General features: G+C 49.7%; 1 protein-coding gene across 4 annotated transcripts in view; it reads right to left on the minus strand.

Annotated features, from left to right (window-relative positions):
• The window catches only part of LOC138503307 (interferon alpha-inducible protein 27-like protein 2A), a 119,888-nt gene extending 103,942 nt beyond the window's left edge, over positions 1-15,946 (minus strand). The window contains exons 1-2 of one of the 4 annotated variants that reach the window (XM_069622920.1): positions 15,560-15,946; positions 5,089-5,181 (exon numbers count right to left, since the gene is read on the minus strand). In XM_069622920.1, the coding sequence (XP_069479021.1) occupies positions 5,089-5,155 (67 nt within the window). In that variant the 5' untranslated portion in view covers positions 5,156-5,181; positions 15,560-15,946. The remainder of the gene's footprint in view (positions 1-5,088; positions 5,182-15,559) is intronic. The other 3 variants (XM_069622921.1, XM_069622922.1, XM_069622923.1) reach the window with 3 other exon arrangements.
• Positions 15,947-18,826: the final 2,880 nt, after the last annotated feature.

Raw genomic sequence — 18,826 nt, forward strand, 5'->3', positions numbered from 1 at the left:
TAATGGACACTGGACTTGGTGATCATTTTATTTTGCACACTTACCCCAACATTACAATATTTATAGCATTGATCGTATATACAGAAGCAGACATCTTCAGAATTTGGATGGAAGGAAGGAATGGCTGCAAGGTCAGTCACACCTTTTGGCGTCCAAGGCTTGCCTAGAGATAATGCTTCCTTTCCCTGCCTTGTCTCAGTGTGAAGAGGATGGCTGGCACATGCTCAGTTCCCTATGCACATACATTCTAAGATATATATATATATATATATATATATATATATGCCTAGGCCGCTGTTGCCTCTTGGTTGGAACTTGGTGTGGTGCAAACAAAAGTACGAGTGGATTAAAAAAGAGAGATAGGCACTTGATGATTTCCATTCCTTGAATGTAAATTTAATGACCCAGATGGTATCATCAAGAGATGGGGGAGGGATACAGGATACAAGGGAGAGTGTGAGTGGGAACTGGCTTGCAATGAAGAATCAAGAGTTTTTGAAACCATATTTTAGAAGTATGAGGAAAAACCAAAGGGTTTTGAGACGTAGTGAACGGATACAAAACAGGTCTGTTATGACAGGTATTATAAAGGGCTAACATCTACCAATTAAATAGTGAAGATATTTTTCCGGTGTTTGGTTAGTGTTTTTGCATTCTGTGACTATTAAACCTGGATTTTCCAACAAATATTCAACACTACAAATCCCAGAATGCAAAAGCAACAATACAAGCCTGGATTAGTATCTTCTGACTGGAAGAGCATGCTGGAATGTATGCTCTGTGGTTCCTCTGATTTGCAGGAACACCTTTGTAGTTGAAATCCTACTACTCTAAAAGGTTATTACAGCTTTTCTTTTCACCCACAGGCAATCTACAAACAGGGGTCTAAGCTGCGAATTTGATGTTATGGACATAGATTGGCCAAGGGAGTACAGCATTGTTGAGCAGTACAGTTGTATGGTATGTTATTCTGCTTTTATACTTCTATGCCAAACCACCACCGTAGCAGTTTCAGAGCGCCTGATCCTGATCCATGGGGCCTTGTGCTCCGCCCGAGCTGCTCCAGACCTTAGCTTGTTGCAGCTTTGCTTTCTTCCATCTGCTGCTACTTGCGGGTGTTTTGGGCCACGCTCAAAGTCCAAGGTTAGGACTATATTAATAGATTGGCTCTTGTTTTGGGAGGCCATTCCTAGGAACTCCTTTGGTAATCCTTAACCTTTTGTGCTGTTCCATGCCACTTTCGTTTCCAGTGGTGTTGTGGCTTTGGTCGTTGCTAAAGAATTCAAACATGAGAATTAGACAACTAAAGCTAAGCTCTCTCTCTCAGGAGACCCGGGGCTAATGAGAAGGGTGGATCAGAGGGCTATGCATGCTGCCATGGGGACCGAAATGCAGGAGTGGAGGGCATGCTGGGCCGATGCCTGGCAGGTGGAAGCCGTGGGCAGGAGTGGGCACTGCGGTGCTGTCACAAAGGAGCGTTTAAAGCCTGAATGTTCCACAGACGCATGTGCCATCTATCTAAGGTACCCGGAGATCCCCCTTTGAGCTCCCCTCCTCCCCCCCGAATGGTTGCTGCTGTTTAAAAAACTCTGTGTAGGCTTTCAATGCAGCTTCATGAGGGTGTACGGTGTCCGCAGCCCCCCTCCCCCACTACACCCACTTTATCCATGAGAAGGGCACAGGAGCGGGCGCTGTATTTAGACTCTGGCCCAAAGCCAGATGCGAATTTCACTCTCCAGTCATTCTTGTCGGGGGCATTTTCTAAATGGATGTGAATGGTGTTAACAGCCAGAATATCATGTCTGTGGGTGGCATGGGGCTGTTGGAGGGGGGGAGTCAGTCGTGAGTGAAAGGAAGATCAGCACAAAAATAATTTCATTGGAACAACAGGCATGAGAGCACGATTCATTTTCTATGACAATAAAAACATGCTATTTACATGTCACGTGTATCCATCATGTTCAGATAAAAATATGACCCAATCTGTCAACTCTCCTAACTGCATAGTGAGCGTTTTCATGAACCTTTTACACGTTTTTACAGTCTGGATTTTGCATTTGGCGTTTGCACTGGTGGAAAACAATTTGGCCCTGACAATATGTATTATTGCAATGCATGTTTGCACCAATTACATTTTTGCAGCAGCGCAATGCATGCCCCAGTAGAACTGCTGTTGAAAATTGCAACGTTTCTGTAAAAAGGCCCGTGCTATGTTTATTTGCAATGAATTACAATGCATGCCCTAAGGGTTAGCCCACATAATATATGTGTAACTGTCACCCAGCGATGATGGGCTCTTTCTTACAAGAAATAGATGTTTCCAGCTGTCCACAGTGGGAACACAAAATAACCCCACCCTTGAACCAAGGGGGTGAAGTGTTAAAAGCACAGATGGAATGAGCAAATAATAAAAGAGGTGTACCTTTTCCTACCAGTTAGAATGCCTCAGTGTGTGGTGATGCTGCATAGGCCAGCATCTTTAATCTAGCAAAATAAAAACACAGGTCCAATTCTCCTTCACCATATATTGGCCATTAACAAACTCCAGTAACCAGAATGCGACCTTCCTATAACCTCTTACCTCCTGAAGGCATGTGGGCGAAGTGCAGAGCACAATTATTGCTAAATTTTGTACGAATGTGTATGTGACATCATTCACACCAGTGAGAATGTAGTTTCAAGAACATTACATACACATTATCTGCAGTTGAAGGGTTAATGGTCTCTGGTGGGTTTCTTAAGCAGTTAATCTAGTTTACAACTTTTTTTAAAGTTAAGCATCATCTTTAACCATCCTTGCATTATTAGCAATTACCACTTGCCATGCATGGCCTGGATCAGGTTGCCGGCTACTCAACGAGCTCAATACACTAGCTCAATGAACCAGTGCAAGATCGGAGCAAGCTAAAGGCAGTCTCCCACAGTGCTCGCCTCCCCAGAAACATCTAGCTCGTTTGATAAGATCCTAGCGCTGTAATTTCCGAAGGATGTGTGCGTACGGCCTCCCCGCTTCTTCTAAACTTCTGCCAGGCTGCCACTTTTGGGAAGAGGAAACATTATCTCTGGAAACGATAAGCAGGGTGGACTTAGACCCCAATGGAGTGACAGCTTCGTTTTCGCATCCACACCCCCAACATAAGCATTTCCTCACTTCAATTGTGTGCTAAGGCCCAAAGACTCATGCAAGTGGTCCCCACTCATGTGATCTACACACATGGCCACTACACATGTCCATGAGTCCCGCTGGCCCACAGATGGAGTCTCTTATGCCTGCCATGGTTCTTGCCCATGTTTTCTCTTCCATCGTCCTTCCGGGTGGTAGGTTTGTAGGGGGAACTTTAAGACAGGAGATCTTCCCCCAGCCTGAAGGTCCTCGTCCTTGCTCATCTGCTCCAGATGTGCATAGCAGCCCTTCTGTACCCTTCAGCACCCTCTGAGGTCTTCTGACCAGTTCTTCCTCGGGCATTCCATGCATCCGGTTGCCTCTACCATTCTCCATGTACATCATTTGTCCCTCCGAGCTGCTGGAAAAGGTTCCTTACACCAAAACCCCTTGATCACAAAAGTCCCACTGTTCCTGTAAAGGTACGGTGCCGGTCAGTTCTAGTCAGTACCAAGAACTCTGTCTGGGTTGCACACTTTTATGCTGACCTGTGCTCTGTTCCGGACCTGTGCGGGCCATCTTGCCCCTCACTGTTCCGTCAAAGCTTGCTTCAGCCATTTCCCATCCGTAGGCGATTCCTTAGGTCTGCCATTGGCGCCCCTCTGTGCATTAGGGATGCACGTCCCTTGGAACATTTCGGGCATGCCCTGGCCATCGCCCACCTCTTGGTGCTAGGTGTCGGTTCTATCTTTGCCCTTAAGGATGGTGTCCCTGGAACTGTATGCAGTGGACTTCATAAATGCTCATGAGTCGTGCTCACAACGTACTATCCACCCATGCTCATCCCGACTGTGCATTACCAATGCCTCCAGTACACACCGCATCGTCAAATATCCACGCTTCCAACCTAGCTGATAGTACAGCTTAGACCCAGGCCGCAAAAAGGCTGGGGTGAAAGCCTCCACCTAGGCAGATGGAGCATCCTTTCTAAAGATCAGATACAGGCAGAGTCACAAATGTTGCAGCCCTTTTTATTCTTGCATCCAAAACCTAAGGCTACCCAAATGAGTATATATGGTGCATGGTTACAAACACGTCAATGGTAGGGCGAGTGTTGTGGAAAAGAAAATCAGCACCCAGCCCAGTGTGCAGAGCGTACTTACGCTACCAGCATACAACTCTTTTATCACAGGCATATTTATCATACATGCATATCTGTGTTTTGTGACATCCTGGCCTTGTCACTAGGAGATGGGAACCCATCTCAGCAGGGTGGTGAGAGGCCTACCAGGGAGTAATCCAGTGCCAGTCCTACTCCTGAAGCGGACGGTGGCAGTTGAGAGTGTCCCAATTCCTGTCCCCGCAACCCTTGTGCCAGGGACTTTGCAGTACTCCGCTTATTAAAGCGATGCCTCCTTTTCAAGATGCTCAACTGTGTCTTTCTTTACATTTCAGATCTCAAGAGATACCAGAGAAGCAACAACGCAACCATGAAACATCGAAGAAACCCATACAACCAAGTCAGCCAGCCCGGAAGAGAAACCACACCACCAGTCCCCCAAAGAGTCAGCGCCAGCACCCACCGGTAGAGCCAGAGCAGATCTTCATCAGAGAAAGAGAGAACTGAAGGATCGCCCAAGCTACCAGGCAATGGAGAGAAAAACCAACCTCCTCCCTCCCAATGATCTTACCGGCTTTTCCCACAGAGGGAATGCAAACTGGGACATTGGCCATCCTGCACCACCATTGACTTTGCTCTGTGGCAAAGCCATGTGGAGGTATGGGCAACAAGATCAGAAAGTGTGGGTTACTTGGGTGAGGTGGAGGACCAGCAGGAGAGTGGGGAGTGGAGAAGACTTGTGGAGCAGGTCTGGTATTGGTTTCTTGTGTGGAGGGTGCACTGCTGTTTGAGTGTGCATAAATGGGTGGCAACTGTGTGTAGAATAGAGTAAGGCATGATTGTGAAGTGTAAGGGGAACACTTACCAACCCCAGCAATGGAGGTGGAGATGATAAGGAGCAGCAGCAGGAGGGGCTTCGAGTTGTTCCACATGACTGTTGATCCCTCTGGAAATCCTACTGGAAAAGAAAAATAGCAATCAAGGTCTCCAGCCGAAAAAGATCGGGACACTCCAAATCTGCTTATGGGAGAATGGCCTCTTCCCGTGGCTTTTCCAAGCAGTACACAGTCCCCTGAAATTGTCAAGTTGATCCAAGTCGCCTGCGACACTTTCTTCCAGCATAGGTTAAGAGCAATCAAAACATTCCACCCTTGGACTGCAAACTCATAATTATAAGGAGCAATGGGAATTCGCGTGCTTCAAAATGGGCGTTCCTGGCTGAAAGTGTCACGCATATAATGAGGAGTTATGCAAGGAAAGACTACCATTAAATTGAATAATTTCCAAATGCGTCGATTTATGATATGATAGTTCATTTATATAGCGCCTATACACAATGTGTTTCAAAGCGCTTCAAGGCAAGAGAGGGTACAAGGGAAAATACAATGACATTCTTACAGGCCATGAGCAGTAAGGGTGTGAAATTGCCTATCGTACTCGGCCTGACGACCTTTCAGATAGTTCAAGAGCTAAGACATAGATAAGGAAGGGAGGGGGAGAGTGGGAAGGAAATAGAAACAGACAGGGGACTACCGTACTAGGCCTGACGACATTTCTGGTAGAGTCAGAGAAAACAAAAGGTGAGGGAGAGGGGTGCAGAAAGGGAGGGGAGGAACAAAACAAGCAACTATCGTACTAGGCCTGGCGACATTTTAGATAGTGCTGTAGGGGCCTGGTGGGTGGAGGGGTGGGGGAGTGGAGGAAAGATAAGCGACTGGCAGCACATAGAGATGTATGGATTTTCCCAAAATGGATTGAAATTGGGTGATGTTCACTCAGGCTACACATGCTGTATAACACCAAATCGGCATATAGAGCCAACAGTTCCTGATGTCTAGGCCACATTAGCATCAGTGATGGAGCCAGGAGGTTGCTAGGGGAGGCAGTCCCCCTCAAACCCTGTCCGGGTCCCTTTGCCATGTCCCAAACTGACATTGTCCCAATTAAGTGCTGGAGGCAGTGAAATGAGTGGCGGCACACAGGTGCCACTCGCTCCAGCCCATGGACTGTTTAGCAATCGAGGTCTGATCCCAGCCCCGAGTGTTTGTGAGAACTTAGTGGGGAGATATGCCTCGCCAGCACAAAGAATGTGTTTTTGTGGCATACTAGCATTATTGTTAGCACGGCATCATAACAATATTTTACATAGGCAATGATGGAATATAAGATGGTGGCAGCAACATGGAAGCGTTTTACACTAACAATGCCCTCATGTATTGTCATCACAGGATGATGGAAGTATTTTACAATGGAAATGTAGACATATATTGTGGCCATGGCATCGGGAAAGTGTTTTACAGTGGCAATGCTGGCATATATTGTGGGAGCAGCATGATGAAAGTGTTTTACAGTGCTGTAAAATCTACCATTTCAAACCATTCTTTTAAAAATGCTCTTGTGGGGAGAACTCCAACCCAAACCTTCCTACATTAGAGGGTGCTCTGTAATCAACAGCTGCTGGAAGTGCTGCCTCAGAAGCCGAAAGCTGCCTCCACCTTCGATAGGCAAGGCCCAAACTAGAGAAGCCCTACCAACAGGATCTTAGGATGCTCCGGCGGTGGGACTTTTGCCACCAGAGTTATCCCTTCTCTTCACAGCACTGGGCATACAGAGCAAGAGCCGACACCCCAGAAACGTTGAGAAGCCAAACCGCAGCAGAGCAACTCAGGCTTGATTTACAGATGAAAGCCTTAATTCCTGGCTGCTGCGTCACCTGGTCATGAATGTTCGCCTTGCCTTCGGGCACCGGGCTCTCTTTCCCACTCCCTACCCTTTCCACCACATCTACTAAACCCCAACTCTCCTGTGAGGCCGCTCTTCTCACCCTCACTTGCTTCTCTGCCATACCTCTGACTGGGCCATGGAAATTAAAAGAGGGCTTCACTCCGAGACCCGCTTTGCATCTCCATGGCTGCCATTTATAGCTCAGTCACTGGCTCCATGGACATGGGCTCGCCACAACCAGTCACTGGCTCCATATACATGGGCTTGCCACAACCCACGTTTTCAATTTTCCAGGCCATTAGCAACTTTTAGCTTTGCGCTTGGGTGCTAATAGCAATGTCCCTGTCTCGATCCTTTACCATAGGGTAAGGTCTCTTCCCGTTTGTTCAAGGTTCTTGAGCATTTTAACTTGGGTCGAGGGAAGTTAGCACACAGTAGTGGCCCTCTGAATGTGGCATTATTGCTAACTTATGAATTGCTCAACGGTAGGCGGCCCCTCCTGTTGTACACTCGTGACACCTACTTGTGTAATATTTTGAGTTTCAGCCAGGGGAGAGCTGGCAACATTTGTGCTGGGGGCTAAGTGCAGTTTTCTGACCGAAGGCAACAATGCAGCGTCCTCAAATTCCAGAACAGCTACAGTAACCTCTCCCTCACTCACACATTCTCAAGTATAAATAGTAGATTAATCGACATTACTCACTTTATGCAATATATGTATTATTTCTTTGTGGCTCCTCGGCCATAGGGAACCTCACCCACGTGCCAAACATAGCAAAATGATTTCACGTGGATAACAAAATAAGGTGAAAAGGGGGTGCTCGGATTTGAGTCCTGGTTTCCTTGGGTCCCAGTTTGCCCCTTGACAGCAGGATACATCTCCTGCCATCTCTTCCCATCCTATCTGTAGTTTTATACCAATGTAAAAAGGTGAGAAAGCTAGAGAATCCATTGGTGGAACCGAGTCAGGGGATCTGGCTTTGCCCCAAGTGCCAAACATGAGCTGGCATGGCAAAAGGTCCACACCTGGCTTTGTTCCTCCACACAACACAGATCCCGTACCTGCCACTCTGTCTACCCACCCCCACACCACTCCCCCCATAACAATGTATGACTCTCACTTGGCATCCTACATGCCCACCAGTATGCATTATTATATACATGGTCGATATTGTAATTATTTACAGAGTACCACTATAGATTATAAACCCATATGAGTGGAATGTTCTCTACAGATAGCTAAGGAAAATAAGGGACAGTTTCCAATTTAGACAGAGGGGAGACTTCATCTTCTCCTATTACATCTTTAGTGTTATAGCCAACAAAACAGTTTCTGCAACGTTGTTACTCAAGGGCTAAATTAGTACACTATTGAATAAATCTGGCTTTCAAAGCATCAAGTCACATGATAAAACAACCTGACAAAATATAAGAGAAGTATTAATAGAAAAATATGTTCCTATAGCAACTATGCAAACTGTCCGAAAAAATAAAGGGGTCAGTCAAGTCAATCCCACAATCGGGGTCCAGTGGCATACAGGACAGGCACATATCTGAACAACAGTGCCTCAATCTTCTGACCTACCTTTCCAGATGTGTGCATATGGTCTTGTGGCCCCGTTTTCCTTACACATCACCCTCCATTGTCCTTCACTTGCAGCATAACCTCAATGCCCCTTCACTCCCTTGCCTTACAATTAACTTTCAGACCTCCATTCCCCTTTTGCCCCATCCCTTAACCCTTTACTCAGACCACTTCCCTTACCACGACCACATGATCAGGCACCAATTCCTTGTCAGTCACCCCCTAACATTGCCCTGGCTCACATGTAGCAGGTACACCACCTTGATTTGTCAGTCATCCTCTACCAGACATGACAAGAAACTGTGGTCTGGGACTTGCTGGTTATTGTAGCATTGGGGCCTTCACTAGGACAACCCAGAGCGAAAGACACAGAGAGGACTTGACTTTTAGTGTATTTCAGAGTTGCACTGTCGTGGAAAAACAGGTGCATATTTCAATTTATGAAATTAGAGGGAACTGCGAGGGGATTCCACCTGAGATTTAGTGATGCAGAGGGAGCAAGAGGGGCCTTTTCTATTCATTTGTGTTTTCAAGGAAGGTAGAGTGTGTGTGTGGATTTATGACTGAAGAGTATTCGTTACAGGAGGCATCTGTTCTTGTGACTATGCATCTATCTATGTGAAAATGTTCATTTGTATGTGTGTCTTTTGTTGGTCACAAAAGGTTCTGCACAAGACAACGAAAAACGATTACAGACTTAGGGAGTCATTCAGAGTTGGTTGGTTACAGTAAAATCGGTGGTATTTAGCAAATACCACCGAATTTACAATCCACTGATTCACTGTTTGAGCAAATACCACGGGTGACATTCCATGGAAACACAGGCAGCTGTATTTTAAGTTAACTTTCTGCGAAAAAATCTTCCTGTTTTTTTCGTTCTTCTAAGAAAGATGAATGTAAAAAATTCCAATTGGCTCCAATTTTTTTAACAACTTTTTTACTGTACAGAAGAGAAGCACAGGCCTTAAATATAGTGATCAAGGTTTTTACAAAGATCCATGGTAAGGGGAAGAAAAGGTTGGCCTCTCGGATGTCCCTCTATGACCACCTTACTCACATAATGCATAAGAGTCACAATTGACTTTTCTGTGCAAAGGAATTGTACAGTAGTGGGGGTATGAGCTGCTACGGTACGTAATCCCTTTCCACCATCTCAGTGACGGGGGGGGGGCGGGGGCGGGTATTTATGTTATCAGTGGTTGAGGCGTTATTTCTGAAAATCCTCGGGAGGTACTCTAGAAGAACTATCTCTGCTGGTGGTGAACTCTCACTTGGGTGGATTTTCAGAAACGTAACCAGAGGTGATGGTAACTTTCTCCAGTAGCATTTCATAACTCTTAGGGTGAAGTCCACAAATAATGAATAGCTGAAAATTCCATCTTTCTGTCTGTGTTTTTAACCTGTCCCCAAAAGTGATTCCAAACAATCCAACAGCCACTTCTATGAGCACCATATAGTAGTATCCATGGCCGCTCTTCAGGGTGCTATTAAACACTTTCTGTAATTAAGTCACAAATGATCAAGAAATTCATCCGAACATCGGGGAAGTATTCTTAGAGTATCAAACCCAGGAAAGCCAGATCAGATATGGACCACCACTACTTCTTTACTTTCTATGCAAGAGCACTGAGGACCGTAACAGCCCAATGGCGCTGCTGCTGGGCGGCATGAACTTGCGCCTGCGGCCCAAGGACTTCCCCCTCTCACTCACTGTGGAGGGCCATGTGTGGTGGCACGCAGGCGCTGCTGCTGGGCAGCATGAACCTGCGCCTGCGGCCCAAGGACTTCCCCCTCTCACTCACTGTGGAGGGCCATGTGCGGTGGCCACGCAGGCGCTGCTGCTGGGCGGCATGAACCTGCGCCTGCGGCCCAAGGACTTCCCCCTCTCACTCACTGTGGAGGGCCATGTGCGGTGGCCATACACACCCTGCTGCTGGGCGGCATGAACTTATGCCTGCGGCCCAAGGACTTCCCCCTCTCACTCACTGTGGTGGCCCATGTGTGGTGGCACGCAGGCGCTGTTGCTCGGCGGCATGAACTTGCGCCTGCGGCCCAAGGACTTCTCCCTCTCACTCACTGCAGAGGGCCATGTGCGGTGGCCATGCAGGCGCTGCTGCTGGGCGGCATGAACCTGCGCCTGCGGCCCAAGGACTTCACCCTCTCACGCACTGTGGAGGGCCATGTGCGGTGGCCACACAGGCGCTGCTGCTGGGCGGCATGAACCTGCGCCTGCGGCCCAAGGACATCACCCTCTCACGCACTGTGGAGGGCCATGTGTGGTGGCCACGCAGGCGCTGCTGCTGGGCGGCATGAACTTATGCCTGCGGCCCAAGGACTTCCCCCTCTCACTCACTGTGGTGGCCCATGTGCGGTGGCCACGCAGGCGCTGCTGCTGGGCGGCATGAACCTGCGCCTGCGGCCCAAGGACTTCCCCCTCTCACTCACTGTGGAGGGCCATGTGCGGTGGCCATACACACCCTGCTGCTGGGCGGCATGAACTTATGCCTGCGGCCCAAGGACTTCCCCCTCTCACTCACTGTGGTGGCCCATGTGTGGTGGCACGCAGGCGCTGTTGCTCGGCGGCATGAACTTGCGCCTGCGGCCCAAGGACTTCTCCCTCTCACTCACTGCAGAGGGCCATGTGCGGTGGCCACGCAGGCGCTGCTGCTGGGCGGCATGAACCTGCGCCTACGGCCCAAGGACTTCACCCTCTCACGCACTGTGGAGGGCCATGTGTGGTGGCCACGCAGGCGCTGCTGCTGGGCGGCATGAACCTGCGCCTGCGGCCCAAGGACTTCACCCTCTCACGCACTGTGGAGGGCCATGTGTGGTGGCCACGCAGGCGCTGCTGCTGGGCGGCATGAACCTGCGCCTGCGGCCCAAGGACTTCCCCCTCTCACTCACTGTGGAGGGCCATGTGCGGTGGCCACGCAGGCGCTGCTGCTGGGCGGCATGAACCTGCGCCTGCGGCCCAAGGACTTCCCCCTCTCACTCACTGTGGTGGCCCATGTGCGGTGGCCACGCAGGCGCTGCTGCTGGGCGGCATGAACCTGCGCCTGCGGCCCAAGGACTTCCCCCTCTCACTCACTGTGGAGGGCCATGTGTGGTGGCACGCAGGCGCTGCTGCTGGGCGGCATGAACCTGCGCCTGCGGCCCAAGGACTTCTCCCTCTCACTCACTGTGGTGGCCCATGTGTGGTGGCCACGCAGGCGCTGCTGCTGGGCAGCATGAACTTGCGCCTGCGGCCCAAGGACTTCTCCCTCTCACTCACTGTGGTGGCCCATGTGCGGTGGCCATGCAGGCGCTGCTGCTGGGCGGCATGAACCTGCGCCTGCGGCCCAAGGACTTCCCCCTCTCACTCACTGTGGAGGGCCATGTGTGGTGGCACGCAGGCGCTGCTGCTGGGCAGCATGAACCTGCGCCTGCGGCCCAAGGACTTCACCCTCTCACGCACTGTGGAGGGCCATGTGCGGTGGCCACACAGGCGCTGCTGCTGGGCTGCATGAACCTGCGCCTGCGGCCCAAGGACTTCTCCCTCTCACTCACTGTGGTGGCCCATGTGCGGTGGCCACAAAGGCGCTGCTGCTGGGCAGCATGAACCTGCGCCTGCGGCCCAAGGACTTCCCCCTCTCACGCACTGTGGAGGGCCATGTGTGGTGGCACGCAGGCGCTGCTGCTGGGCGGCATGAACCTGCGCCTGCGGCCCAAGGACTTCTCCCTCTCACTCACTGTGGTGGCCCATGTGTGGTGGCACGCAGGCGCTGCTGCTGGGCGGCATGAACTTGCGCCTGTGGCCCAAGGACTTCACCCTCTCACGCACTGTGGAGGGCCATGTGCGGTGGCCACACAGGCGCTGCTGCTGGGCAGCATGAACCTGCGCCTGCGGCCCAAGGACTTCTCCCTCTCACTCACTGTGGTGGCCCATGTGCGGTGGCCACACAGGCGCTGCTGCTGGGCAGCATGAACCTGCGCCTGCGGCCCAAGGACTTCCCCCTCTCACGCACTGTGGAGGGCCATGTGTGGTGGCACGCAGGCGCTGCTGCTGGGCGGCATGAACCTGCGCCTGCGGCCCAAGGACTTCTCCCTCTCACTCACTGTGGTGGCCCATGTGTGGTGGCACGCAGGCGCTGCTGCTGGGCGGCATGAACTTGCGCCTGTGGCCCAAGGACTTCACCCTCTCACGCACTGTGGAGGGCCATGTGCGGTGGCCACACAGGCGCTGCTGCTGGGCAGCATGAACCTGCGCCTGCGGCCCAAGGACTTCCCCCTCTCACGCACTGTGGAGGGCCATGTGTGGTGGCACGCAGGCGCTGCTGCTGGGCGGCATGAACTTGCGCCTGTGGCCCAAGGACTTCACCCTCTCACGCACTGTGGAGGGCCATGTGCGGTGGCCACACAGGCGCTGCTGCTGGGCAGCATGAACCTGCGCCTGCGGCCCAAGGACTTCTCCCTCTCACTCACTGTGGTGGCCCATGTGTGGTGGCACGCAGGCGCTGCTGCTGGGCGGCATGAACTTGCGCCTGTGGCCTATGGACATCACCCGCTGCTGAAACATTGCTAACATCAAGACTACTGCCTCACCCCAGCTGAGAAGGCCTTTCAGAACTCGGGCCCTTCAAAGCAGGTTGGATTCTGAAGGATGTTGTCTTTTGAAATAGATTGCAGTTCTGGCACAGGGAACACAGCCCAGCCAACCTGGGAGAGTGGGGGAGCTGCCCTTTCCCCCTTCCCAGCTCGCCTCTAGTTTCAGCATTATTTATCAAATACAGCCTTAAAGCAAACCACCACTTACTCCTCCCATCAAGGGGGATCCTCCAACATTATAAAAAGTTTTCCCCTGGAGTAATTCGTCCGAATTTCTTTTTCAAAACTTTCTATGAATGTTAGCCTACGATTAAAAAATAAACATATTGTTGTACGAGGTCTAAGACGCTAAAACGCTAAGAGTGCTTAATTTATGGGGGCGTTTGCCAGGGCTGTACCCTGGCACTTATTTTTGAGCACCAGCACTTATTGTATCCGCGCACCCATCAACTACAATGAGCCGCTGTGAGCTGTATTGTAACCCCAAATATGTCGACGCTGTGGGGAGCAGCAGTGGTAGGGAACTGCCCACCCGCAGTCACAGGAGTGATAGAAAATATTTGGGCCCCAGCTCTTATTTTTGTTTTACAAATTAAGCACTGAAAATATGCGCTATAATTCTAATGAGTTGAAAAGCAAGCCTGAGCCACAGGTGCCTGCCTGGCACACCACTGGTTCAACTGCGGTTTCTGCTCTCCAGCGCCACCAAAGTGTACAGCTTTGATTGTCTAGACTCTGCTGCACCTCTAGCAGCACACAATGCTGTACTGATACAGCCCGACACAATAGATCTGCCCTCTCAAGAACACACATCACAATGCAGCCTTGCATGGCACACTGCCTATGCTAGCTCTAGATCACACAGTGGCACACCGGCTTTTCTCCCTCTACATCCCACAGTGTAATGCAGTGCATCCTTGCACCCTGGCTCTGCTCCCTTTATATCAAACAGTGCATTGCAGGGCATCCTTGCACACTGGCTCTGCTCCTGTTGGAGCATACAGTGTAATGCAGAGCAGCCTGGGGCTCTACTCCCCCTAGATCACACTGTGCAATGCAGTGAAGCCTGGCACACTGGCTCTGCTCCTAGAGCATGCCGTGTAATGCAGTGCAGCCTGGCTCACTGGCTCTGCTACCCCTAGATCACAATGTACATTGCATGCACTGCATCTTGGTATGCTCGATCTGCTCCCCCTAGATTAAACAGTGCAATGCAGAGTAGCCAGGTACACTGGCTCATCTCCCTCTACATCACACGCTGCAATGCTTTGCATTCTGTCCCATTGGCTCTGCTCCCTCTAAAGCACAGTGTAATCCAGTGAAGCCTGGAACTCTGGCTCTGCTCCCCCTAGGTCACACCGTGCAATGCAGTGCAGCCTGGTACACTGGCTCGGTTCCCTCTAGATCACACAATGTAGTGCATCTTTGCAGACACTGGCTCTGCTCACTCTAAATCACACAGTGCAATCCAGTGGAGCCTGAAGCGGCTCTGTTCCCTCTGGATCAGCAATCCAGTGGAGCCTGGCAAAGCGGCTCGGTTCCCCCTGGATCAGCAATCCAGTGGAGCCTGGCAAAGCGGCTCGGTTCCCCCTGGATCATACTGTGCAATGCTGTACAACAGGATGGCACACGTGTTAATCTGCCCCTCTGCTAGAAGCAGTTCCCCTGGGCAGGAACACGTTTCTTCCCCTGGACAGGAACACGTTTCAAACTTGCGCGGATGCCCCACTCGCAGGAGACCTTTAGTTGGGGTGCAGTCTACCTTTGTTCATCTTCAGCACACCCCATGGTTGGCCCTTGGATTCCCACTCGGGCCCTGTGATCCTTTATAAAAAAAATATATTCATAAATGTGACCCCCCCTTTGCAACGCAATCTAGCATAGTGACTCTGTAGCCCTGCCACGTGCAAACTCCCCTCTCCCCATCGCCCTCTCCATCTCTCTTCTTTTCTCTCCCCAACCCCATCTCTCTCCATCTCTCTCCTCCCCATTTCTCTATTCACATATCTCTCTCTCCCCCGTCTCACTCTCTTCCCATCTCTCTCTCTCTCCTTCTCCCTCTGTGCCTCTCCCCATCTCTCTCCCATTCTCTTTCTCGTCCTCTGTACCCCCACCCCCATTTGTTTTATGAGCCCCGCGTTATATAGAGGACACTCTGCTTCAAATGTCTACAAGAATGTTCATGGCCCCCCTCAACCCCTCTCATGCACCCCCTCTCTCCTTCTCCCTGTTGGCCCCTCCCATCTCTCTCCCCCCCCCACCACCCCTTTTCTGGAGTCGTCTCTTTAACAGAAACCTATAAGAACCCATTAAGATAACCGTGATGGCATTCAGTACATATGAAGTGGTTAAAGTTTGTACACCTTAAAGATTTTACGTTAAATGGTGCAGAGACCATGGATAATAGGTATTAGAAAAACGCAATTACGTGCGCAATACTTACGACGGTGTAAACAAGGATTGCGGGTGCCGCAGAAAGCGTGGCAGAGGTTCTCTATCTCTCTGGACAGTGGAGGGGGGGGGTGGGGTTAAGAGGTCAGTCAGGACTGAAGGTTTTGGCGGCAGCCGATGTCGTAAGGTGCAGAGAGGTGTTTCGGGCCGCGTGCAGGGATGTTGAGATGTGTCAGGGCAGGCAGGCTGCCGGCGGAGTGTGTGCGCTGTCTCGGGTGACCCGCAGCAACTGATTCAAGGCCAGCAGAGGTTGCTTCGTAATGTTGGGTCTCCTTAATAAATATACTGCCCCGTCCCTTCGGTTAATGCTTCTGGCCAATCAGGGAGCTCCGCATCGGACTCTTGACTGAGATACTTCTGGATGGGGAGGAGGCAATGTGGAGGGGTAGTGATCAGGCCGCACTGTCCTGTTTCGTTTCCTTGAGCAGATGCTCGCCAGTTTCATTTCTCCTCTCTGGCAGGGCGGGGATTCCCCGCATCCCGAATGACAAACAGGGCAGTTTCTAGTCCATTTGGTGCCCAGGACAAAACACTAGAATGCCCACCCCCCCTGCGCACTCGGCCGCTCCACCCTTAAGTAACTCCTACCCAACGTCAATAAATCACTGATAAACAACTGAAACAGGTTTTATTACATTTTGATTCAAGAACTTTGCAGTAATTCCTCAGACAAAGCAGAGTACACAAACAGTACAGTCTTGATTTTTAAAGTTTTGTGTCTTTTTTCGTCTACGTTAAGGGTACTTTCCTGGACTTTGCTGCTGCAAAAGCATTTATTGCTGCTGCATAAACAATGTTTTCAACAAGTTCACCCTCAATTGAAAGTACTCGCACACAGCTTTAAAAATTAAAAAAAAAAACCTCTGCCCAAACTTTGAACATCATAAACATGCACCTCTAACTACAACCAACTCCGGACACAACATATTTAGCCCCTGGCCAACAGACGGCCACACTGCAGCAACAAGGCCGCCCCTCTGGACACAACATACTCAGCCCCTGGCCAACAGACGCCCACACTGCAGCAACGAGGCCGCCCCTCTGGACACAACATACCCATCCTGTGGGATGTTTTTACCCATGCATCCGAGCCCTACCTCAAAAACTGTGCAGTACTGACATGGAAAACATCATGATGGCCAGAGCTTCCCAGAAAATGCACAGGGAAATGCATGAAGAATAGGCTGCCACTCATTTTGCCGATGTTATGGGCACAGAAGGGCACTGCCTAAAACCACCATTGGACTACCCACACAGTAGCCTGAAACCATTGGGAATGGCAATGCTGATTGCCAAAAGCAACCTAGAATTGTGGGGAATTCATTTTCTTAAATCCCAAAAATGGGTGCAGTACCAGTACTCACCACTATCAGAAAGCCGGCGTTTTAAAACAGCACCAGACTTTTCTTTTCTTTTTCATGTAAAACTGAATAGATGAACCCAAAGCATGCCAAAGAAAGACTTACTGAGAGGTGGATACAATGTAAAGTTATATTCTGAAGTGACTTGAATGTTCATAACAAGACTGGCTGAGCTCTGCAGGTCTGCAGCAGCCTAACTGAAACTGGATTTAAAACTACCAAAAATCGAAAATGTTTAAATTAACTGAGTGACCTACTTTTGAGTGGCACATAGTTGTCACTGTTAAAATGCCATAGTTTTGGACTTAGAATCAGCATTCTAGCTGCATATGTAAACATTGTCTTGACTTAAACTGGGTAACAAAAAGTGACATTTTAGCTGGGGCCTGGCTTAAGGAACTGAATTCTGCCCACCAGCTACCCCCGACAGGAGATGAGACTTGCACAACAGCTGTGTTCCCAGGCCTAGCTGCCCTTTTGCTGCTCCCACCAAAAGGGATATGACACTTCCCTGATTGAATTACCTGGGCTCTGCAGGAAATTGAACAAAGCCCTGTCCGGACTCAGGCAAATGTTTTATTATGGGGCCGTAAAAAGTGGCTTCCTCCTGGAAAGAAAGGGGAGGAGCACTGCCTGTGAGAGCAAGCTGGCTTGGCAGAACTGGAAAAACCAGAAATTCAACCTTGTGCTGGGGGGAAACCACACCCCTGTAGCCAGAATATGGTTTTAGAAAAAGATGAATAACTCATAGTACGGACTTGTCATAATTATTTAAATGATACCATAATTCTTGTGATTTTTCTGCCCACATTTTAAGAGGTTTTTAGAACCGGTGGCATGATCTGGGGGCAAACTAGCAGTTAAGAGGGTATTACTTAAAATGTATGCATGTTAAAAATCTGACACTTCATCAAGTAATGTCCATACTCCTTGCGCACATGTGTATACATTTGAGTAAGAATCTGATATTGGTAACCTGACCAAAAAGTGAAATATGTTGCCATTTCTCAATGCAAGCTCCCAGGAAGAGCAGATTTGGACAGGGTATACCTCCTGTGATATGTGATGGGTGCATGTAATTTTAAACAAATGTGTACCTGTGCAAATATGTCTTTTGGATCAAATATAGATTGTGTGTAAAGTTGACAGGGGTGGGTTCTCTGCATCATAAACAGACCTCATCATGATGACACTTCATTTCATTCCCCCAATCAAGGGGAAGAGGAGGAAGTGGCCAATGACAAGTGGAGAGGGGTAGAGCCTAGTGATGCTGCACACACACCCATTTTCAAAACACATAAAAGCAGACAGACAGGACAGATAGGGACATTCAATTCCATTTGCTGCAACGCGCTCTGCCGGACCATACCACATTCAGAGATCCAGACTTCAAATCCATCAATCCAGAGAGAGCAGAGCTGTCCCAGACCACTGTTAGCAGAACCAGAGAGCTGACCCAGATCAATGTGAAGTGCAGAGACCAGACCAGAGTCCAGTCTAAAACCTGACCAGATCCGTGGCGAGGCCCATTCTAATTCAGTGTGAGTACCTAGTAGAACTGGGCAGAACCAATCTCTTAGTTAAAATAATCTAATCCAAGCTATTTTAATCTAAGTAGAACTGCCTCCTAACTGTCACCTGTCATTTGTAAAGCTGTCACCTGTCATTTCTAGTTGCTAGCTGTCATTTGTCATTTTGAACTTTAAAATTTCAAATCTGAAAAACGACCTTTACCATATCGCTCATATCTCCGTGACTTGCAGTAACTTTCCTCTGAAAGCTTAGAATCTCAGCTTTCCTACGAACTTAGAACCGCATTCCTACCCCCGATACTTTTACCGCAAGCGCGAAAAACGCACTCGCGGATTTACCGCGATTTGCAAATTTCTCTACGGGTG

The sequence above is a fragment of the Ambystoma mexicanum genome, chromosome 11, assembly GCF_040938575.1.
Source record: "Ambystoma mexicanum isolate Mex_15411 chromosome 11, UKY_AmexF1_1, whole genome shotgun sequence".
Taxonomy (NCBI): Eukaryota; Metazoa; Chordata; class Amphibia; order Caudata; family Ambystomatidae; genus Ambystoma; species Ambystoma mexicanum.